Below are 25,606 nucleotides of genomic sequence, written 5' to 3'. Positions count from 1 at the left end.
GCTACATGTACATATTCATGGGATGCTGAAAATTAAAAAATCAAAGAGAACTTCGAAAGGTCTCAATCCATGAAAGGAGTATTGGTAGCTTTTGCTTTGATGAGTTGTGTCCCTTATGTATGTCCGGAGCCGCTGATCGTGGTTTCGATTGCCAAATTGGTCCGTGATCGCCATGCCCGTGCGTCATTTTGGGCTGTCCTCATACATCAAGTTGAATATGACATATTATTGCATATTTAAAAAAGTGTTATAAATTCGACTTAAATTCAAAACGCAACTCCAGAAAATAGTCAGTCTCAAATACCTGCCGAAACAGATCCTATTGGGCGCAATGGGCAACATGGCAATGGAGGCGTTCGCGAAAGGGGAAAACATGTTCTGCTCTACCGATAGCACCCTTCACTTTAAAAAAAGTAAGTGTTTGTTGTCTGACGCCACACAGCAGTAATCCTGCCATACAACGGCGGCCTGTAAACCGCCGAGACAATCCAGTGATCAGACATCTCGAGATAATGTATTGTTATGGTCTAATAGTTTCTTATCTGTCTTACCTTGAACAAGGCAAACTACCATTCCTTTGAACACGGCAATGTGTCAATTCCTGAACATTTCATTTAGCCATTACGTTGAGTGAGTGAGTGAGTAATATGGTGAATACGCCGCTTTTAGTAATATTCCAGCAATATCACGGCAGGGGACACCAGAAATGCGCTTCGCACATTGTACCCACGTGAGGGATCGAACCGGGGTCTTCTGCATGACGTGGGAACGCTTTTACCACTAAGCTACCCCACCGCCCCCATTACTTTTAAGACGGCAGTTTTACATTACCTGAATATGATAATGTGTCATTACCTTCAAGACGGTAACCTACCTAAATTTACCATTTTAGATACTCTTATCTTCCCCGATATTTCCCAAGGCCTAGAAAGTATAATTTATCAATACCTCTACGTAAATGTTTATGACATGTTACTTTTATAAAGACATGTTCGAAACTCAATTGGACTTATCTGAAGAAGCATTTTGAATTCTCGTAAATGCAAACCCAAAATGTTTCTATCACACTGCTCTTGGGATTCATGATCATTAGCCCAAACAGCCAGGGTCAGTTAGCTGGTAGTTCGAATCCCATGTGTTTTAGCATCATACCTATACTTGTTTCATTAAACTGGATAACGTCAAACGTATATAACCAGCGGCACCTTCAGATGTTTCAGTAAGTTGACACAGTGATACAAGTGACTACTGTTTAAAGTGGCTCATTAATCCACTTATATATAAGCCACCCCTTCACGACTCGGGTCAGAATTGGTCTTTAAGCAGCCCATGCCACTTGTAAGAGGCGACTTACGGGATCGGGTGGTCAGACTCACTGACTTGGTTGAAGCATGTCATTGCGTAGATCGATGCTCATGATGTCAGTCACGGCATTATCAGGTCCAGGCTCGATTATGTGCAGAGTGCCGTCATATAGCTGGAATATTGCCGAGTGTATCGTTAAACAACAAACAAGACAAGGACAAAAATCATTTACTGGATTGTCTGGTCCAGACTTGATTCTTTACAGACCGCCGTCATATCGTTGGAATATTGTTGTGTGTGGCGTTAAACAACAAACATACTGATATAACCCAAACATCAGTTTAATGGAACTTCCAAAAGAGACGTGAATAAATATATGTCCTGGTCACATAGGATTCACCATGCCAGAAACTATACTCTCAACAAACAAGCATCTGCAAGGTCTTCCGGAGAGTTGGCGTCATGTTTGCTGAATACGTTAAAACAGAATATTCCCAAACGTAGGAGTCATATTTGTTTTACACTTGTCTCTTAAAAAAACACAAAAAAACCATCCAAATTACATCCACTGGTTGTCTTCAAGTGGACAAGGCCCGCCATGTTCTGCGTGCCTCAATATACACGTCTAGTCTGAGCAGGGCCCAGGCAGGACACACGACTGACATGTCTGCCGGGATGTAACGAGTAGATAAGCAATATCCAATCATTCGAATAAACAGAGGGGATCTGGTTGAATAGTGGTTAAGCGTTGGCTCGGCATGTTCAAAACTCGACTTCAATTCCCAACACGGTAACAATGTGTAAATACAAATTGTCAATGCAAGAGAATAACCAGTCTAGGTTATCCGCCGAAACAGATTAAAATTTGGCGTAATGGTAAAAGTAGCTATGGAAATTATATGAATGGACCACTTAAATTCAATGACGACGCCAGGTGTTCGCGAAAGCCCTTTCTTGGTGATCCCAAAATGACGTGGATAGTCACTCGTCTGAAAGACGTGGCTGTTCTCATATCAGCTTCTATTCTGACATGTTTTACCGTTAATTTACAAATTCACAGATAAACTTTGTTCCAAAAGTTAAATGTCTAATGATTATCAAATAGTTCAGCTCAGTTAAAATTCAGTTTTTCAGAACAAACTAAAATATGAGAGCACCTTTCCATGTTTAACACATTGTTTTACATGTACGATTCGATGAACTTTCTGTACAAATATACAAATCATTGGAAGAAACGAAAGAACGATACAACCAAGCAAGGTGAAAGGGTTCGGATCGTATTTCATAATCTTTAAAGCCCCGTGACAAAGTCGCATACATGCCTCCGAGATGTTCGATAAACTGTGTGTGTAATCAGTTTAATATTTCCGCGCAACGCCAGAATGTTTTAGTTTTTGTTATTTAGAATGTCATCCTGGTCATGGGATTCAAATTTGAATTCACTGTGGAGGCCTCAGAAGCTTGACAGCTTGCTTCAATATGTAACGCCGTATCTCACGACATTGCGACTATTTGTGGTATGTGCGACCGTTAGCGATTCAAGCTGGTCATGTTTTTAAAATTCAAAATGACGAACCGTTACGTGTTTGGGTGTATTTGTCAGACCTGGTCTCACGCTAAACCCCAGGTCACGTCATGCTTTTGTGTGGAATTGATGTTTGGATTCGGTGTATATTTGTGTTTGATAAGATTAAGTATTGTACATGTACTTAGCTGAAGGAGACAGACACATTTGTTTACTCTTTGTGCAGGTTACACTACATAAACTGGCGATCGAGACTGCATTTTTATATAAAGGTTTGTGTGTTTGTTTGTTGTTTAACGCTGCACTCAGCAATATTCCACTCAGCAATATATATGACGGCTGTCTGTAAATACCCAAGTCTGGATCAGACAATACAGTGAGTGATTGACATCATGAACATCAATTCGATACGATGACATGCATCAACCAAGTCTGACCATCCGATCCCGTTAGTCGCCTCGAAGATCAATTCTCAACGGTTTTTCACGTGGCTTTATAACCAAAATTAAATGATATGAATTCAGGAATGTACATATGTATCAATTTAAAATAACATGTGTTGAAAGTTTACAAAGATTGAATATATATTTCATAGCCACATAAATATCTTTGTCACACCCGTATTTATATATCTGTGATATATATATTCACACAATAAAAATAAGCAAGGGACAACAAATAACACTATTCACAAAGGTGAAAGATGCTAAAATAATTGTTCAATACGTTGAAAGTAAAAAAATTCAAACACATTTCTGTAACCATATTATCGGTTTAATTAGGGTAAAGTTAATCAAAGTCTAGATTTGACATCAAAACCATTTGCACTTTGGAATTCCGTCAATATCTCCCATGCACATAGGTCAGTGTAATGCAGATGCATATGGGGTCAGTGGTACGCTGAAAGTTGGGTTATCTGGCACTCATGAGTCTGCAGAATTATAATTGTGTGTACTTTTGTAAGTGATACTTCCAATGTGTTGTCTTGAGTAACGTGTCAAGAGCAATACCCTGGAGCAACATGTGAGCATAAATTAACATATGGTATAACGGACGATTTCAAGCAAGACATCTTTGATAAAAAGACATATTTTGGAGGGTGTCTTTTATGTAATTGAAAGTTAAAAGAACCGTTTTTAAATTTGATAACCATCACTCATTCCTGCAATAGTTTGTAAATGTAATTTGTGGCTGGGTAGTTTTTATAGTTTTTAAAGTTGGTTTAATGAAGACTGGGATAAGAAGGAATTTGCAACCATGTGACCCCTGCCATGTTTGAGATGTAAATTTGTGCCGAAAAAGGCAAGTTTATTGATTTTCAAAGATAAGATGTTTGAGATACCCATCAGCAGTTGTGTATTTTGCGAGTATTTTAATTTTATGTTTTAAAGTTTTAAATTTAATTATATATTTCGAACAAAATAAAACCATGTTTTATTGCTAACTTTAGATGTTTTCAAATGAAAATCAAATATGTCATAAAATCAACCGACAGGTTGTTTTTTTGCTTATCAGTTTATATACCATCTCTTTTAATAATGATTGGAGAACAACATGGTCTCAACTGATGTTTCCGTTATTCCTCATTTGACATTTTTATGTTTGATCTTTGACTAGTAGCTATGATATCATAATATTTTTCCGAAATTGTCTTGTGGGTGTTATTAATGTTGTATCTGCTTATTTTGACCAATTCCTATTTCAAAGGTGGAATTTGAGGAATGTGTCTGATTTTTCAATGTGTACATTGAATTTTACTTGTCTCTTTATTGTTTACCATCAGACTGCAGTGAGTTCTGGATGAGACACCATCCTATCTATAGCCGAATTTACACACAGGAACTGTTGCCATGATGCAATTAAAAGATTAATACATTTATTGTCGTCGTATTTCGGCTACTTCGAACATATTGACCTAATTTGACCTTATTATTATCATACAATTAGTACTAATCAGAGTCAAACATTGTTTAAATATATATAAATATGATAATATTGTATTATCAAATATTGTATTATTAATATCAAACAAAGGTTGGGTTTTCACTTGACTTCCTTGGAAGGTAGATTTCTTTCTGATTTAAAGGTGAGTTAAATTGAGTTGAGTTGAGTTTAATGTATGTACGCCATTATTTCACTTACATAGCAACGTGCATGCACGTGTGTGTGGCTGTTTGTACTAGTCCGACGTTTTGCCGGTTTTATAGTGCTACCTCAGTGCAATAACATGCCACAGTGAGATACCATGAGATACCAAATAGAACCCAACTCAGACAGTATACTCCGTTCTTGTTCTTGTTTTATCCCCTTAATTCCTTAACACAATGCCACTACACCCCTCAGAAAATCTGATTTTAAAAGCTACAATACCATTTCCATAATCATGAAACATCTCTGCTCAAAGCCGAGTCTGGTGTACGATTCCAACTTTTTCAAACTTTTTCAAGTGATGATAACGGTGTTTGCGAAAAGGTAAGCCATTGCTGCCCCACCGGGAGCGCTCGTCACAAACACATGCAAAGGCAATTCAAGTAAACATTTAGTGCATATACAAAAATATACATGATTTAAAAGAACAAGTTCCACCAGTGATTAATTTCGATTTAAGTATTTTGACTTCGAAACCAATAATCACGTTACATGTATGCCAGTAAACGTTTTTGTTCAATTTCCCTTATAAACATTTTAAACTGCAATTGTTATAATGTAATAATTTCAAGATCAAACAATTTCCCCCTATGCTTATAAGTCTGCTTATATGTATAATCTTTATTCCTCCATAGGAGAGTTGCAGAGATTTAAATGCAATATGTACAGGTGTACAAAGTATCCTTAATTTATGAATATGAATATTTTTTTATGCATATATGTTGCTATGTCGATCAGTGAATGTAATGTTCCTTTACAAGGTCTATGTATCTCTTCAAACGGAAAAGAAATTTTACAGTAAACTTTGCATTTTTCTCTTTGGTTCTGGATTTGCTTGAATTGGGGTCCCCTATGTACATGATAGCGGACATCAAACTAAGGCTATTTCCTGCTTGTTATGCAAAGCCACACTGACTTCCACTGGACAAGTGTCCACAATGCTACACCACAAATTGTCTCTGAGTTGCTGTCTTTGGACACATTCACACAGTAAAGTACACGTTACAGCAGATTCGAAACGAATAATCACGTTACATGAATGCCAGGCAACGTTTGAAACTGCAATTGTTATAAGAAATTAATTGCTGATCAGTCATAAATATATAGTCTGCAGCGTAGAGTTTATAGAACAAAAACAGTTGTCGTACAAAACTATGATATTTCTGAATACAAACACAGCCCATCAGCGCCAAATACCGCCCTCAACAATAAACAAAAATTCTCCTTTAATTATCTCTTGATCAAATTCTGTATGACATTGATGATGTTTCTAACGCATCCATGCTATTAACGATTCCACACAAATAGTCAAGGTCTGTGTTTGCTGTCGTGATTTAAGATGTCCGCTGTAACGTGACCTATTTCGACCAAGGACACCGCTGTGGTTCCAGTCATTACGTTGACAAAGACCTTGTGTTAATTGTTCTTCCCTCACGTCCTCAAGTCCCCTTTGTAGTGGCTGGGGGCAGTTAGACACGCCGCTTGTTGACAAACAATGTCAATATTAACAGAACTGCCCAAATTGTCAACATGGTCTTCAAACACCACAAATCGCCTCCGACGTGACTGTCATAATTTCTTGGGTTATGCAAAGAGTTTGAAGTACATCTTGGATTAAAGGGAAGCTCTACGTTGTAAATCGTATTGTAAATCAATGTACGTAGTTTATACAAATAACTTTCTCGTTGTATTGCAGTTCTAAGGATTAAGTTGTAGACATACGTGGATAACCTTCACAGAAAATTTGGCAGCAAAGTGGTACCAGAAATCTGGAGCTCGATGAAAGCGATTTAAAATAAAAACACACAGAATACTTGTTCTTTAAAAATTTCACTTGAGGTTCAAATACACACAATGAAAGGTAAATCATGGATATCAGTTGAAGAAATCTATGTACTTGTTTGTTCCCCGCTGCCGATGACAATTAACATATTATGGGAAAGCTATCAATGCTGTATATTCAAAGAATGATGTGTGTTTGTATGTCACAATGGCACATCGGAGATGTAAACAACGTATGAATCGTTCTCGTGTTTGGTGGAACGTAATGTCAATTTGAACACATGTTGTTGTGAACAATATCGAGATTTCAGGGAGAAAGCACATGACCACATCTATGTTTTATTTAGAGATTACATCTTGATGGCCCTACATGTATCAAATCATTTTCGAAAATCCCATTGCATATGGAGCAATATGATGACATCGAACACCCGGTGTGCAGGAAGTATTTGAGAATTTTTGTCTTTCCGGTAATACCCGTTATGTAGAATAGCATTGCCAACGCGTTAAAAATATTTAAACAATGGTTATTGATAACCTTAATGGTAAATGTTCGGGGTCAAGGTGAATGTTAGTGTATTATACAATTCACATGCACACACGCTTTAAGCTCATACTGAAGCAATGATGACCTCAGTCGATGGTCATTTTGATAACCAAACGGGTGACCTGTATGTAGTATTGAAGCATTCCTAGAAGAACCTCATTAAACCAACATTTTTCAGATGTCATATTTGTATTCTTTGATTGAGAAAGTATTTTTATAACAATGTTCTGTTGACGTTTGTAGCATCGAAGTTCATGCTCGTGAACTTATGGATCACAGCAACATGATTGGTATCAGTGTGGCAATGTCCCAGAGAGTAGTCATAACACATGAATTATCAGGACTCATAAGTAATCGCAGTTACAGCTACTTTTGTATAGGTTTTCTCTATGACCTAAAATATATCTGTCATTTCCAACCTTGTGCAGCAGCCCTATTTAGTCTGTTTCTTTTCAAATGGGACCTCAAGGCTCTGAAAGAGGGCAAGAGGCATCTTCTTACTATTGTTCACCTATCTCGTTCACCTTTTACAATTTGACTGAAATAATGATTTTTAAATATCGTTATCAGAATACCTTTTATTTAACAACGAGTTTCTGGTACAGACTGATGTATTAAAGATTATCAATATCAGATTTCCAGATATAATTGTGTTAAGATATAACAATGTAACAATGTCACAATGTAACAATGTAAATATCCTCTCCTCGGAAGTAAAACCTTTTCCTCGAGAACTACATATCGTATATTGCACACATCTGTTTCTGTACACGGGTGCCATGTAAACATACCTCAATCGATTTTGAAAATAGATAATTAATTCAAACTTCACAAAGCAGGCAAGGATGTCCTAATGTCCAGGCACAAATTTCATGACAAAGACATACTTAAAAACTAAAAAAAATTTGGTAGGGAGATTTTATATCACATAAATTTTAAAACTAACCGCGATTATTAACAAAATAAAACTCAAATGAAACATTGATTTGTATCTGCCATTCTCAAGGGAAATGCCACACACCATGTCTGATATCCTGACATGTGTCTCGTGATGTCCCTGTTTGCTTCGGAGGGTCCAGCTATGATGAATATTCAGGTTAAAAGAGAACAAACACCAATCTTCTCACCACCATTTCCTATGGTATTTCTCAAGGTTATATTATAATATTGACAGCAAACACGTCACTAATAACAAATCATATTCACATCCCTACAAATAACAATTGTAAACTTTTGTGCCTAGATGAATGTTACTTGGGTCACCGCATTGCTGTCATAATCGAAGTTATCCTAATATCCGCTTGAAGCTATTGCTCTCCTAGATGAAGCCAACATAGTTCAGTCTGGTTTGTGTCATATTCACTGAGCAACTCAAGTTGTCCTACATCGCTATGCACTAAAGGATTGTGTGTGTCAATGTTTGACAGATGTCATGACCGGTCCATTCAGCCAAAAATTGCAAATAAAAAAATCGAAATCTCATCACACAACACGTAAAATATTGGCAATTTTAAGATTTAATGTCTTTACATTATCTTGACGAAGCATTGAGTAATGTTTAGTATAATTGGAGACATGTATGGCTTTCAAATTCTAATTTCTTTCCAAGCGAATTTCGGCACATGTGCTAGTATCAAATCCTTCATATAGGTACTTTTAACAGTATTCCAGTATATCACGGCGTGACAACTTAATGTGGGAGGAAAGACCAAAGTGAGCCAGGTTTCAGGCGTTTTCCACTTCGGTGAAACCCACGAGCACGGGTATGGTGCTGACAAACCTAGAAACATAATCGGGAAAAACCGGGATTCGAACCCACAATCAAAGGTTTCTGGCGTGACTGGGCCACCCGTGCCCTAGAAAGAATAGAAGTCATTATTGTTTTCTTTAACCCCGATATTATACATTATATATTATTTTGTGCCCATTCCCATAGGGGAATTCGAATCCATACAAACACACACACATACATACATACATACATACATACATACATACATACATACATACATACATACATACATACATAGGGCACACCCATTCGGTGTGGCACTATTTTACTCAACATGTTTCTGCAGCTGAATTAAGCTATGACGTCATTAATCTTTGTGAATTATAACATCTGATTTTCCTTTTCTTCTGAGAATCTTACTGTTTGGTAAACTGTAGAAACTCTCTCGCTGTTGTTTATTTTGTCTGTTTAAAGTAGTGACATTTGATGTTTTTAATTATTTAAAGAAGTGCCATATTGATCTGTGGCCAAACAGGTTGAAATTGCCATCAAACTGTCGTGCCGAGGAGCTTCGTTTCTAATCTTGGCGAGTAAGAAAGTGAAAATTCACAAGTGTTTTAGAAATAGTACGTGGTAAAATGTTTAAACATGGATTGTATTTGAAAAGCTGCCGCGGTCATTTCCTTGTCGTGACACAAAGAAACGGAAATGTTCCCTTCGGGGTCTGGTTGTTACAGTTCACGTAACCATGGAGCGTCATGCTGCTGTGTCCGACCCATCGCCACAGTCAAACCGCACTATTGCCTCCACATACATGAGACACCATTTACTCCACACATGACACACTATTGCCTCCACACATGACACATTATTCCCTCTACACATGACACACTATTGCCTCCACACACGCCACACTATTGCCTCCACATATGACACACTATTGCCTCCACACGCACCACACTATTGCCTCTACACATGACACACTATTGCCTCCACACACACCACACTATTGCCTCCACACATGACACAATATTGCCTCCACACACACCACACCATTGCCTCCACACATGACACACTATTGCCTCCACACACACCACATTATTGCCTCCAGACAAATGACACAATATTGCCTCAACACACTACACACTATTGCCTCCAGACACATGACACACTATTGCCTCCACACATGACACACTATTGCCTCCAGACACATGACACACTATTGCCTCCACACACACCACACTATTGCCTCCACACATGACACACTATTGCCTCCACACAAACCACATTACTGCCTCCACACATGACACACTATTGCCTCCACACACACCACACTATTGCATCCAGACACATGACACACTATTGCCTCCACACATCACACATTATTCCCTCTACACATGACATATTATTGCCTCCAAACACATACCACACTATTGCCTCCAAACACCACACTATTGTCTCCACACATGACACACTATTGCCTTCACACATCACACATTATTCCCTCTACACATGACATATTATTGCCTCCACACACATACCACACTTTTGCCTCAACACACACCACACTATTGCCTCCACACACACCACACTATATACTCAACAGACACCACACTATTGCCTCAACACACACCACACTAATTAATCAACACACGCCATACTATTGCCTCAACACACACCACACTATTTACTCAACACACACCACACTATTTACTCAACACATACCTAAATGTTGTCCATACCTAAATTTCATATTGCTGATGGATCTGGTTTTCTAATCATAGGGACTAAATAGTTAAACGAACACTTAGTTTGATCAAATCTGGTGGTTTGTACCCCAATCTCATCTGCATGATCATATTCTTTTCGATATTCAAATGACTTCGATATTTCCTTTTTAATTATACAGCTGACTTGACCATTTACATCAGTTGGAGTTTGTCATTTTGAAAGTATATTAAACCGTTGTTACTTATTTTGTCTTGCAGGAGCACTGTCCCAACAAGCGAGCGAGTCTACCAACGAATGTCCAAAGGATATAATTAAACAGGCTATGGGATGTTTCTCGGACTTGGCGTCAGGGGTCACGAAGGGTCAACCTGCTCAATTTGCAAGATCAATGCCTTTGGACTACCACATGATCAGAGAATACTGTCAAGAGTAAGCCAGTTTCACTATCTTTTTCACATACATGTATCTGCCTTTGTTGTAATTATACATCACGGCATATATAAGTGATAGGAGTGACACTACAAAGTTTTTGAGCTTTGAGATCACTGTATTGTAACAGCAACGTATGACGTCATCAACTGAATGTCACTGCGTTTTAGAAGTGGAACAGGGAAATAATGTGCATGTTTCACCCTTCTGGCTAAACGTGGACGATGGAGTAGCATAGTGGTTGAAACGTTCGCTCGTCACGCCGAAGGCCCGGGTTCGATTCCCACATAGGTACAATGTGTGAAGCCCATCTCTGCTGTCCCCCGCCATGATATTGCTGGAATATTGCTGAAATCGGCGTAAAACCATACTCACTTACTTATAAAAAATTGGAAGGTTTAAAAGTATATACTTTTAATTATACAATGATGATGAATATACCTCAGAAGTGAAGCGTAAATTTGGAGCGGTATTTCCCGAACACCTGGATTCATGCGGATATCCTTAAAGAGCTACAGTCCCGGTCTTATTGGCAGCCACTTCAGCAAGTCAAGTTCATTCATTTTACGAACCGACTGCATCTTATCATTTAGATCAATCACGTACCGTGTTGGTATCCAAATTAAATAGAGACAATGTTTCAATTGCACACGCCTATACCAACTCCAGCCTTAATAGTTTCAATTAGGCTTAGGTTTCACGTATAATATATAACTGTATTGGGTTTCAGGTATATAATTATGGCTCAAACAGTCTTAGGATACTGATATGTCCCTTTTCCTATGGTTCAGGTGTCTCTGTGGACAAAATGACCGATATACGTTGTGTCTAGTTACCTCCCTTAGTGACATGATCCGCCGGTCTCTAATTAATTACTTTTCTGTATTTCAGGGGAGGTCACATGACACGTTTTCTGTCATGCATCGACAATCTCCAGCGACAATGTGAAAACGCACAGGAAGCGGAAGTGTTACTGCAGATCATCAATCCTGAGCGCGTGCGTACAAGCGTCCCAAATTTATGCGGAAATATTGATTGTAAGTATGTGTATGTCATTGGTTCAAATGCTATTTTCATAATTTACCACAACATATCACATTGGAATCATAAAGAAATCAGCATTTCCTAGTTGCACGTCCAATGACCTACCTTCCCAGTGAACAACCGGGTTAGATTTGATCTTCAGCAATCCATGCGTGTCGTAGGAGGCGCTCGCGACTAACGGGATCGGGAGGTCGGTCTCGGTGACTTGATTGATGCGTTACATCGTATCCCAATTGCATTGATCGATGCTCATAATGTCAATCACTGGATTGTCTGGTCCAGACTCGTTTATTTAAATACCGACGTTATATAGTTAGAATATTGTGTTAAAAAATGAAAAAAAGAGAAGCACCTTAATCGTCCATTCGTCTTCGTTACAGTGATTGAGGGGTCTGCGGAATGCTTGAACCAAGAGATGACAAGAGAGTCTAGCTGCAAGAACTCAGCCAAGGAGATGATCAAGAAAGGAATGGCAGAGACCCCCCGTAATGTCTCCGCCTTGTTCATTGTGCAGTGCAGGTGCGTGCAGCCTCGGTGTAGTTTATAGCAGTACAACCCAGAACAGGAACATTAGTGTAACTCGGCACAGTCTAGAACAGGAACATCAGTGTAGCTTAGTATATATCCGTACAGTCTAGAACAGAAACATTAGTATGGTTTGATACATTCGAGAACAGGAACATCAGTGTCTATCGGAACAGTCTGGAACAATCGGTTCAATCGGGAACAGGAACATTAGAGTAGCTTGGCCGAGAACAGTGACCTTAGCGGTTCTGTAATAGTTACAAAGTAGATGAGCAGATGAGCTGAGGTTTGAAACATCGAATTTATGAAACGATATTGCGATACGAACCGATATTTAGTTTAAGAATTCTAGTTTTAATTAATTCTGGCTCTATTGCCATGCATAGTGATCAATGCGTATCATTGTGACGAATATACCAAAAATAATTAAAACTTGTTAAAGAGTAGGTATATTCTGTTCTTACATTTTAACACGCTATCCCTTTATTCTAAGCTGTTTGATTTTATCCCAAGGTTCTTCAACATCCTTGCTGAGTGTCAACGGACATCCGTGAAGAAGAACTGCGGTGAGCAGCAAGCTAACCTACACGCTGACTTCATCCTGTCATTTGTGCCCAACACATGTTCGAACACCAACTCCTCTATGACTTCCACGGGAGATGTGACCACGAACAAACCTCTTCGCACATCAGAGGAAACAGCCACCTTGCTGGGAGTGTCACCTTTCCAGAAACACTCCCCATCTTACACAGCTACTGTCAAGTCATCTGTAGACACCACACACAAGCCTAAAGACAAGGCTCCAGAACTCTCTGGAAACAAGATCCCCGAGCAGATCCTCAAGACACTGCCACCGTTCTTGAAGGACGACGAAAAGCTGGGTCTGAAGGTGGGACCGAAATCAAGACGGCATTCTGAGGATGCTACAGAGGATGTGAAGACAACTAACGCTGGAGAGTCTGTGGCAGTGTGTTCTGGACTTGTCGTGTCCCTTGTAGCATGTTTACTTCTAATCAAGCAATGACAACTCCAATCAAGCAATGACAGCTCTAATCAAGCAATGACACCTCTAATTAAGCAATGACACCTCTAATCATGCAATGACACCTCTAATCAAGCAATGACACCTCCAATCAAGCAACGACACCTCTAATCAAGCAATGATACTTATAATTGTACTTTCATGTTGGTCAAATGAGAAGTCCAGAATAGACAACACATGATCACATTGTATTGATAGGAAAGTTGATTCGTGCTGCTCCAATCAAGCAATGACACATCTAATCAAGCAATGACACTTTCATCAAGCAATGACACCTTTAATCAAGCAATGATACTTATAATTGTACTTTCATGTTGGTCAAATGACAAGATCAGAATAGACCACATGTGATCACATTGTATTGATAGGAAAGTTGATCCCTTACCAAAAACGCCATTATATGTCCAGATTGGACATGAATACGTCACGAAATGTTCCGTGGCTTCAGTAGCCACGTGGCTTGAACCTGACATGTCTGGAACAAATAACCAATTGTGGTTGATTTGTATTTGTATATGTAATGATGGTAAGGAAAAATTATGGATGTCAACTTTATTGACACAACGTTTCGGAGTATATACTAACTCCTTCATCATTCACCCGATAAAGGAGTAAGTATATGCTCCAAAGCGTGTTCCTCATAAAGAATTTGACATCCATAAATTCTCTTCCTTATGTGTATCACTTCTAAATGCCTTTCCACGACTTGTAATGGTGGTGTAATTATTTTCCATAGTTGTTAACAACAATATTAATACAAAAGGATGAGTGATACTTACGTGAATGATCTGGTTCACATTAAGGTGACACAGATTATACATTCAACATCATTTCGATTATTGTTTTGATTATATCAAACACGTCATTTTAGTCATAATTAATGCAGATATTTCACCAAACACATAATCAAATTTCATTGTGCGTGTAGACACTTCGAGACTGTTTTTCAGTGATACATTCATACAATTTTCACGGCTATTTTGCCTGTTATGCCCAGTGGCATGTTTCGTCGGATGATCGAGTCTGGTCATTTTCTTGCGTTGACGTTTTTTTTTCACAGTGTATTCAATTTCTTCTTTCATTGCTGAATTCAATGAGCCGGAAAGAACACACCTGAATATGACACAAGTAACTTAAGATCGACAGTTAAGCCTCTTAAGTCCGGAACCTCGTTTATCCGGAAACCTTACCTCCCGGACGATTTCCGCGGGAAATGCTTTTAGGTACACAAAATGATATTTTGAGTTATTTTCAGTGATCCATTGATATAATTTTCACCACTATTTTGCCCTTCATGTGCTATGGTATCTGTTTCGGCAAATAATCGAAATTATTTTTACTCTGGCGTTGACATTTTATATTTGTAAATGCTCAGTTCTCATGATTCTGTTATGATACAGATATGAGTAATATGAACGATTTCAGTGGGAACGGTACCGTTTGGATCGACGGGGTTCAGTTTAAAATTGAAAAAAATGAGTGGTCACATAAATTATTTTAATATTAATGATTTGAAGTTAACTAACATGTGGAAATTTTATCTTCAATTATCATTATCAACACATAAATCTATGGTGTTTGACGTATGAAATATTTAGGAAGTTACACATAAATCCTCATTACTTTGTTTATCTGTGGGTAGACTACAAAAGAAAAGACATTAATTACAGAAACGCGAATGTAAGGTACAATTATGAGAGAAAAAGATACTAACACAACCCTCATAAACCAGACTTCTCCAAAGTACTCTACCGATTCTTTCATATAACTAAAGTTAATCTGTCATTTCATGAAAGATTATGTATACAGTAAACTACGGTTATAACGAACTCAAAGGGACCACTAAGTTTAGTTTCTTCCAACAAGCAGTTCGTTATGAGCATATATATAGCAAATGACCAGGACCAGAAAAAAAGTTCGTTATATCTATCAGTTCGTTATAAGCGTGTTCATTATAAATGTAGTTTACTGTAGTTATATGAAAGAATATGATGCTCCTTAACTTTTTACTAGTAGTATTTTTATTGAACTATTTTTCTTGCATCAAACTAACATTTAACACGAAAAGAGCGAGTGGGCGACATCATAGTTTGTGTTCCAAGCAGCAAATGCATGTATCTAATAACACAGCGGAGTTATATCAAAATCTATTTGCTCAGAATCTGGGATTTATCAAATTAATGTTACACATTCCGGCGTGTAGACTTTGCACATGTTTGTACATTATGTATCATGTCCGTTTACATGGGCTAAACCATAGATCCTTGTATGTAATCTGCATTCGTGTAAATAGTTTTTACGTTCGACTTTTGTAATAAAATTAATTATCTTATTATCGTGTGGATTTGTAGTTGTTTGGGGATATGACACTGGAATACACTGAGTTTACATCGAATGTACATCTGATTCAGAGGTTACACAGGAGAACTTCGAGCTTACACTGATGTTAAATTGGCCTAGAAATGTAGTACAAAGCCACTGGATATACATCTGATGTGACACCGAAGTTTACACTGGATATGTATGTGGTTCTAAGATTACACATGAATAAATTGATATTAAACTGGATAAACATCTGATGTACACTAAGGTTACACCGGAGTTTGCGCTATATGTAAAAATGATTTCACAGGAACACACTAATATTACACTGGATATACATCTGGGCCTCGTTCGAAAATTGATCGTAGCTCTACGACTGTCGTAAGTTTATATGAAAGTATGGGAGCTTCGATCACCTCAGGTCAACGATCGCTTTGTGGAACGGGGCCTTGGTACTCACTGACTTTACACCGGAGTTAAAGCTAGATGTATATCTGATTCTAAGGTTACACATGAATACATTGAGATAACATTAGATACTAGTATATACCTGATACACAATGACTTTACACCAGAGTTTAAGCTGGATTTATATCATATTCCCCATACCAACAGACAAATGCAACATCCCACCCTGCCAGCCACCAAAACCAACCCACTCACTCACTCGCCTACTCAGTCACATACCAACTCACACGCTCACCTACTAACTCTCTCACTCACTTACTAACTCACTCAGATAGTAACTCACTCACCCTTTTAATCACACAACTTCTAACTCATCTATTCACTCTCTCACTCCCCTATTCACTCATTCACTTACCAACTCACTCATTCACCTATGCAATCACTCACTCACTAACCCACTCACCTATGCACTCACTCACTCACATACTAACATACTCAGCTACTAACTCACTCACCTACTCACCTACTAACTCACATACTAACACACTGACATATTAACACACTCAGCTACTAACTCACTCACCTACTAACTCACTCACATACCTTTTCACTCACATACTCACTCACTCTCCCCTACTAACTCACTCACCTAATAACTCACCACTCACCTACTCACCCACCTTCTCGCTCACTCACCTATTCACCCATCCACTCGCTCACTCACCTACTCACCCATCCACTCGCTCACTCACCTACTCACCCACCCACTCCCTCATTCACCTACTCACCCATTCACTCGCTCAAACACCTACTCACCCACACACTCGCTCACACACCTACTCACCCATTCACTCGCTCAAACACCTACTCACCCACCCACTCCCTCACTCACCTACTCACCCACCCACTCCCTCACACACCTACTTACCTACCCACTCCCTTACTCGCCTTCTCACCCACCCACTACCTCACTCACCTACTTACCCACCCGCTCGCTCACTCACCTACTCACCCATTCACTCACCTACTCACCTACCAGCTCGCTCACCCATCCGCGTATCGGAACTTAACGTATTGTGGCGACCAACGCACAAGGCTACCGGCCGGACATCCTCATTTGTTCACAAGGCTACCGGCCGGACATCCTCATTTGTTCACAAGGCTACCAGCCGGACATCCCATTTGTTCACAAGGCTACCGGCCGGACATCCTCATCGGTTCATAAGGCTACCGGCCGGACATCCTCATTTGTTCACAAGGCTACCGGCCGGACATCCTCATTTGTTCACAAGGCTACCAGCCGGACATCCTCATTTGTTCACAAGGCTACCAGCCGGACATCCTCATTTGTTCACAAGGCTACCGGCCGGACATCCTCATATGTTCACAAGGCTACCGGCCGGACATCCTCATTTGTTCACAAGGCTACCAGCCGGACATCCTCATATGTTCACAAGGCTACCGGCCGGACATCCTCATTTGTTCACAAGGCTACCAGCCGAACATTCTCATTTGTTCACAAGGCTACCAGCCGGACATCCCATTTGTTCACAAGGCTACCGGCCGAACATCCTCATCGGTTCATAAGGCTACCAGCCGGACATCCTCATTTGTTCACAAGGCTACCGGCCGGACATCCTCATTTGTTCACAAGGCTACCAGCCGGACATCCTCATATGTTCACAAGGCTACCAGCCGGACATCCTCATTTGTTCACAAGGCTACCAGCCGGACATCCTCATATGTTCACAAGGCTACCGGCCGGACATCCCATTTGTTCACAAGGCTACCGGCCGAACATCCTCATCGGTTCATAAGGCGACCGGCCGGACATCCTCATTTGTTCACAAGGCTACCAGTCGGACATCCTCATTTGTTCACAAGGCTACCAGCCGGACATCCTCATTTCTTCACAAGGCTACCAGCCGGACATCCTCATTTGTTCACAAGGCTACCAGCAGGACATCCTCATCAGTTCAAAAGGCTACCGGCCGAACATCCTCATTTGTTCACAAGGCTACCAGACGGACATCCTCATCGGTTCACAAGGCTACCGGCCGAACATCCTCATCGGTTCACAAGGCTACCAGCCGGACATCCTCATCGGTTCACAAGGCTACCAGCCGGACATCCTCATCGGTTCACAAGGCTACCAGCCGGACATCCTCATCAGTTCACAAGGCTACCAGCCGAACATCCTCATCGGTTCACAAGGCTACCGGCCGAACATCCTCATATGTTCACAAGGCTACCAGCCGGACATCCTCATCGGTTCACAAGGCTACCAGCCGAACATCCTCATCGGTTCACAAGGCTACCAGCCGAACATCCTCATCGGTTCACAAGGCTACCAGCCGGACATCCTCATCGGTTCACAAGGCTACCGGCCGAACATGCTCATCGGTTCACAAGGCTACCAGCCGGACATCCTCATCGGTTCACAAGGCTACCGGCCGAACATGCTCATCGGTTCACAAGGCTACCAGCCGGACATCCTCATCGGTTCACAAGGCTACCGGCCGAACATCCTCATATGTTCACAAGGCTACCAGCCGGACATCCTCATCGGTTCACAAGGCTACCAGCCGGACATCCTCATCGGTTCACAAGGCTACCAGCCGGACATCCTCATCGGTTCACAGGCTCTCATATCATCAGCATCATTGTCGCTATGCCTGTCACATAAAATTTGTTACAATGTTGCCAGTTCTGATTTTACTGGAATCACGCGAGTGAAAACTTGAACCCCTTGAGTCTCGGGGATGACTGGTGTATGTGTGACATGTCTACTAAGATTACACGGTTTGTTTTACCTACATGAATGAATTCACACCAACACTATACAAGTGACAAGAAGCAAAATAGCGGCATCGACAATCAAGATCTAAATTGTAATAAAACAGGTCTTATTTCGCGAAGTGCATCAATTCACGTGAGCACCTCGATGAAAACATGAAAGGATTTGGAAAATACCTGTTGACACCGAATTGGTGGCACAATTATTTTACAATTTGTGCAATCAACCGAAATCTGCACGGCAGTTGACGAACCGGATGTCGATTTCGTTACACGATTTTGATTGGACTATAAATAGAGTCGTCAGTCCAGCCAAAATATAGCTCTATAATTGCAGAAGGTAGGCAAGGGTGGAAACTCCCTTGCCTCGGGAAGATGGTTCGGTCCTAGTCTGTTCTAGTGAGACAGGAGTGCAGAAGGTCGGTGGTTCGGTGTCTTCCCATTATGACTACTGTTTCAATACACACACTTCAAAGTTAAGTGACTGCTAATTCTCATCTATCACCCATATATTTGTTTCAGCGTGAAGTTGAAAACGGAGTTGGAGTGAAACCAAAATACGTTAATAGATGCTACTTGTTGTTACCCTGTCTGGCGCTAGGTATTATGGGCTAAAACAAGGACTGGTCGGTTCGGAGTCAGTATACTGAATGTAGATGGCATATCCATGTTAAACTGTGGCCTGACGAGGTAAGGTTAAATGGGGATTAACGTCGCGTCAAAGATCGTTGCATGGCACGCGCGCGTGTCTGTGTGTGTTTGTGTGTGTGTGTGTGTGTGTGTGTGTGTGTGTGTGTGTGTGTGTGTGTGTGTGTGTGTGTGTGTGTGTGTGTGTCTGTGTGTCTGCTTGTACTAGTCCGGACTGATGCCGATTTACAGTGCTTGCCCACTGAGATATCATGCTGCAGTTTAACATGAATCTTACTGTCAAGCGCCAGACAGGGTAACAACAGGTAACATCTTTTAACGTCTATTGGCATGACGCGGCCGAGGATTGAACCCCGGATCTTTCGCTGTCCGGGCGGACACTCCACCACTAGACCACGGGGGCGGTCTAAACTACTGTGGCATTGTACATCAGTGGGTTGGCACTTTTTTTTAACGCGACGTTAAATCTTATTCTACCTCATATCACATAGTGTTACGAAAAAAAACTACTGATGAGAAAAAAGATATTGCAGGTTGTACTTCAACAGTGACCGTTACTACGGCAACTGACTTATCTCTGCATGCGTTTGTGACAGATACCACCAGTTGGGTAGGATACGTTCATTTTTGCGAACAGCCGATATCATCACTATTTGACAGTGGTTCATAAACACATGCTTATGATATAGTCGGAATCGTACAATGGACTCTTGGCAGAGATTTCTTATGGAGATGGAAATGTTTTTTGTCGCTTTATATTTTCAGGAAATAGCACTCTGAGAGTTTAATTAAATGATCGAAAATAAACCTAAACGAGTTTAGTCTTTTAAAAAGTATGGTATTTCGCTATTGATACATTATTTATTTACATTAGTTAATAATTTAAATATTTTGCAGATATATTAACGAAGCAGAAACACATTCTAAAGTCATTTAAAGTCCTCGTTCTGTTTAACCAAAGAACAGTTGCATTAGAATTGAATACACGCGTTGACTCTGAAACACATCTAAAATGGCACTTAAAAACTTCAAAGTACAACTATGGGAAGTACGTGTGTACTATTCTCTTTCTACTTTCATTACAAACTCACAGAAATAATGCTTAAAGTCCTCCCTTTATTCACATATCCAGTGAGTTTCCAACACAGTATCAACATTTCTCACTTCTTGTGCTAGTTTTGGTTGACATTCCGCCCAAGTAAAACAACATTTTATTTACAACCAACACCGTGGCCTATCTTGAACTAATGTTACGATGGTAGTATTAACACAGTTCCAAACACGCGCCTACATAGGGCACTGTCCTCGGTGTTGACAAAGAAGACAGAGTCCACATAGTGCGTTATGAACACAGGCAGTTGACCTACAAAATGTAAAAACAATTAGAACCTTGTTGTAGAATCACTTACCGTATGTAAGATGAGGGTATTAATGGCCCAGTCACACTACAACGTATAGCAGTAACGTATGGCGACGTATGAGATATTTTGACAAAACGCTGAAACACGCTATGGATAAGTTAGGTATAAGTTGTATACGTTTAAAGAATGAACATTGTTGTTACTCTTGAACCTTTCCCTGCCAAACCTAATCCTTAACCGTGTCAGGCGTCAACTTCAAAGAAATGTCTATCAAACAATACATCACAACTATCTACACAGAATCAGCTTCCATTATCTGCAGAAATAGGTTCCATTGGGCGTACATAGGCAAGATAGCGGTGAAATATATATGACCGGTTCACTGGAAATCAGTGATGACACCAGGTTTTCACAAAAACAACAAATTGTAGAAGAGCGGGAAAAAACCTTGAGAGTCTGTGTTAACATTGGCTGGTAACATAATACCTCGATAATTGAGGTGATGCTTAGTCTGAATTTATTCTGGATTCAACATGTTTTATTTGTTTATTTGTTGTTTAACGCCACCCTCAGCAATACTCCAGCTATATGATGGCGGTCTGTAAATTATCGAGTCTGAACCAGACAATCCAGTGATTGACACCATGAGCTTCGACCTACGTAATTGGGATACGATCATGACATGAGACTGACCATCCGATCCCGTTAGTCGCCTCTCACGACAAAAACAAACACAGTCAAATGTGAATCTGCTGAGTAACACTAATCAATACAAACACAAAGTATATGTAAGGTGATAAAAAAGTGTCACTTCTCATTTAGCCACAAAGGATATCGGATTCCTTACTAAACCATTATGATAACGTCCCACTATTGTTCTTGCAGTTGATTCCGAGCCACGAACTCACTGGCCATTCTTTAACACTAACACAGCTTTAATATACAACATTATAGAAGATACATATTTCAACCATAACATGGTTCAAGTCAAAGAAATCACTTGAATCGGTTAATTAAGAGAAACCATAATGAAGACAGTGTTTTTTGAAATCATATATTTAATGATATATACTTTAAGCACTTTCAGCACTTTAAGAACACTTCAACATGGTTTTATTATCTAAAATATATTTTGATTCAAAATTAAGCCAGTTCGCGTAATACACAGCTGTCGAAGGGTAACTTACTAGACTTAATCATCTTTGAAAATGAATAAATTTGCAATTTTCGGCACAAACTTTCAACATTTCAAACATGTTAGTGGTCATGTGGTTGCAAATTCATTTCTTACCCTATTCTTCATTGAACCAATTTATTTTATAAAGAAATACCCAGCCACCAATTCCTTTCTACAAACTGTTGCAGGAATGAGTAATGGGGTAATAATCAAATTTAATAACAGTTAGTTATATTTTCAGTTACATAAAAAACAAACTCGGTGTACTTTCATTTCCTCCTCAGTTTCATTAAAATGGAGAATGAGAAAAATGAAGAGAGTGTTGACATGGATTTCAACTTATTTATTCCTTCAATTGAATGCATTCGACGGTAAAGAAGTTAATATCCATATGTTCAATAAATTGAACGATGAAGAAATTAATATCCATATGTTCAATGAATTGGAAGATGAAGAAGTTAATAACCACATGTTCAATTAATTGGACGATGAAGAAGTTGATATCCATATGTTTAATTAACTGGGCGATGAAGAAGTTAATATCCACATGTTCATTTAACTGGACGATGTAGACGTTAATATCAATATTTTCATTTAATTGGACGATGAAGACGTTAATATCCATATGTTAAATGAATTGGACGATGACGAAGTTAATATCCATATGTTCAAGGAATTGGACGATGAAGAAGTTAATATCTATATGTTCAATGAATTGGACGATGAAGATGTTAATATCCATATGTTCAATTAATGGGACGATGAAGAAGTTAATATCCATATGTTCATTTAATTGGACGATGTAGACGTTAATATCAATATGTTCAATGAATTTGACGAACAAGAAGTTAATATCCATATATCAAATGAATTGGACGAAGAAGACGTTAATAATCAAATGTTCAATGAACTGGACGAAGAAGACGTTAATTTCCATATTTTCAATGTATTGAACTGTCCAAGAGCATTTGTTTTGCCCTCGGATGGTAGTTCAAGGTGGAGACCGAAGACTAAGTTTAAGCCGACAGCAGCCATGTTTATTGTTGATGGGTAGAAATAAGTCGAGAGGATACGTCATGAGGTGTTAATTGACATAAATAGATAGCGCTGGGGGTTAAGGGACATGCCCCGGGAGCTTTTAATTAGAGGAGATACGCCGAATGTTTGCTGTAAACATTAGGCTTGCCCTCGTCTGGCCTACACCTTATATCGCCTACACCTCATCTGGCCTACACTAAATACAAATGGTTACTTCCACTGTTGTGTTACAGTATCAAAAGTCATTTACATTCTTTGTTATCTTGTTGGAAAGAGTTTATTTTACTTAAGGGATAAGGGTACAAGTGTGATGTGCACTCATCCATAAATTTGTTTTGATAGTAGTGTAGGCGATAGGAGGTGTAGGCCAGATGAGGACAGGCCACACATTAAACAAAGGTTGTTTTTTTTAAACATATGAAACAAATAGGTATTTTAGATAAATGAAGTTTCAAACAACGTATTGAAATGGTTTGCACTATAACATGACGACAAAGAGGTTAATAAGGTTCTTATTCATAAGTTCAATGCTCTGGACGATAAAGAAGTAAATAGCCGACAATAAAGAAGTTGATAGCCACGAGTTCAATGCATTGGAAAATAAAACAGTTAATATTTATAAGTTCAATGCATTGGAAAATAAAGAAGAAGATATTCATAAGTTCAATGCATTGGAAAATAAAGAAGTTGATATTCATAAGTTAAAAAACATAGGTTCTACGCATTGGATGGTAAAATAAGTTCATATCCACAAGTCCAATGCAATAAGTTAATGTCCATAAGTTCAATGAATTGGACGGTAAAAATGTGAATGATCCGTAATTTCAATGCATAAAAGGAATAAAGAAGTTGGGCCCTATATGCAAAGTCCATCTTCAATTAAAATGCAAATTAAAGACGTGGGATACAAGGATTTGAGATGAAAATAGCACTCATATACATGCACGTTGACAATTATTGTGAAAGCGAATCATTGTTTGGTTACGTAAAAACACGCAGCCCAAATGTAAGTCAAACCTGTAAGTAACCATTGTCCGGTTGAGTGATAGACTGAATGAAACGCATACATTGATTAGACATCACTTGCCACGAGAGAGAGAGAGAGAGAGAGAGAGAGAGAGAGAGAGAGAGAGAGAGAGAGAGAGAGAGAGAGAGAGAGAGAGAGAGAGAGAGAGAGCATACTTCAAAACGACTTTTGGGGATACGGCCACAGACCAAAGCATAGCGGGTAAGTGAGTTTACCGCTTTGGACATTATTGCAGTTATATGAAGTCGTGTCAACTTACTGTGGAAGGAAAGCCCGAAGTGATGCAGGTCTGAGACGTTTACCAGTCAGGTGAAACCCACGCGTACGGGGCACAGAATCATGGAGAATCTAGGGTTCAGTTGCCTCGGACAATTTTTTGTCACTGATGCGTCAAATATTTGCATACAACTAGACATATTATAGGAAGGTTCCGACTTTTTGAACGTTTAAGATGTACTTTCAGACAGTATTATGTTTGATGCAATCTTATCTATTGCAATAATTATACTTGTTGTGTTAATTACAGAAGAAATATCACCGACCAATGTTTGTCACGTTACAACGACAATTGTAAACGTTTTAGGTCACTGGTCTTCAGTATCCTACGTATCAACTGCGTGTTAGTTCAAAACCCTATGCAAAATCAAGACCGCACTAGACAATTATTATGTAGAGTAATTGTCTCGACGGCGTAGTAGTTTTATCTCGAGCAGTGACATCTGAAACCGTCTCAGATAACATATGTTCTATATAGAGTTGCAGAGACCTTCAATTGAAGAACAGGTGATGAACCAACCGTCGGTCGTGTGTCGTCAGGCGTTTCTAGTAGAGACGTATTTCTGACAGGAACTGTGTCTCCGTCTGAGTGCTGCTTCTTTTAGTTCTCTGGTTGGACATTTTATCCCTTTTTGGTCTGGATTCTTTGAACGAGCCATCACAAGATGTGGACATCAGGCGTTGTTCTGAGTCTGGTGCTGATCCTGGGGCTGGTGTTAGAGACAGATTCGTTCTTTCTCTAC

At 39.5% G+C, this 25,606-nt stretch overlaps 2 protein-coding genes across 2 annotated transcripts in view; both read left to right on the top strand.

Annotated features, from left to right (window-relative positions):
* The first annotated feature begins 331 nt into the window (after positions 1-331).
* LOC139445500 (uncharacterized) lies at positions 332-13,792 on the top strand. Its single transcript, XM_071226642.1, has 5 exons — positions 332-413; positions 11,028-11,199; positions 12,091-12,236; positions 12,624-12,762; positions 13,282-13,792. Exons 1-5 carry the CDS (start codon positions 332-334, stop codon positions 13,790-13,792), a joined length of 1,050 nt encoding a protein of 349 aa, XP_071082743.1.
* An 11,788-nt stretch (positions 13,793-25,580) lies between these two features.
* Positions 25,581-25,606, top strand: part of LOC139444849 (uncharacterized) — a 13,034-nt gene continuing 13,008 nt past the window's right edge. The window contains exon 1 of the mRNA XM_071225836.1: positions 25,581-25,606. This exon is cut by the window's right edge and continues 64 nt beyond it. The gene's annotated coding sequence lies outside the window, so the exon portion shown is untranslated.

Source organism: Haliotis cracherodii, unplaced genomic scaffold (genome assembly GCF_022045235.1).
Source record: "Haliotis cracherodii isolate W230 unplaced genomic scaffold, xgHalCrac1.p SCAF_6, whole genome shotgun sequence".
Classification (NCBI taxonomy): domain Eukaryota; kingdom Metazoa; phylum Mollusca; class Gastropoda; order Lepetellida; family Haliotidae; genus Haliotis; species Haliotis cracherodii.
The sequence above is the reverse complement of the archived record's forward strand: the minus strand, read 5'-3'. Positions and strand labels throughout refer to the sequence as shown.

Bases quoted from the DNA above. Each gene is read 5' to 3' on its own strand.
- LOC139445500 (XM_071226642.1), top strand. From the start codon at position 332: ATGGGCAACATGGCAATGGAGGCGTTCGCGAAAGGGGAAAACATGTTC. The intron at 414-11,027 runs GTAAGTGTTTGT...TTTGTCTTGCAG, and splicing joins CACCCTTCACTTTAAAAAAA to GAGCACTGTCCCAACAAGCG. The intron at 12,763-13,281 runs GTGCGTGCAGCC...TTTTATCCCAAG, and splicing joins TTGTTCATTGTGCAGTGCAG to GTTCTTCAACATCCTTGCTG.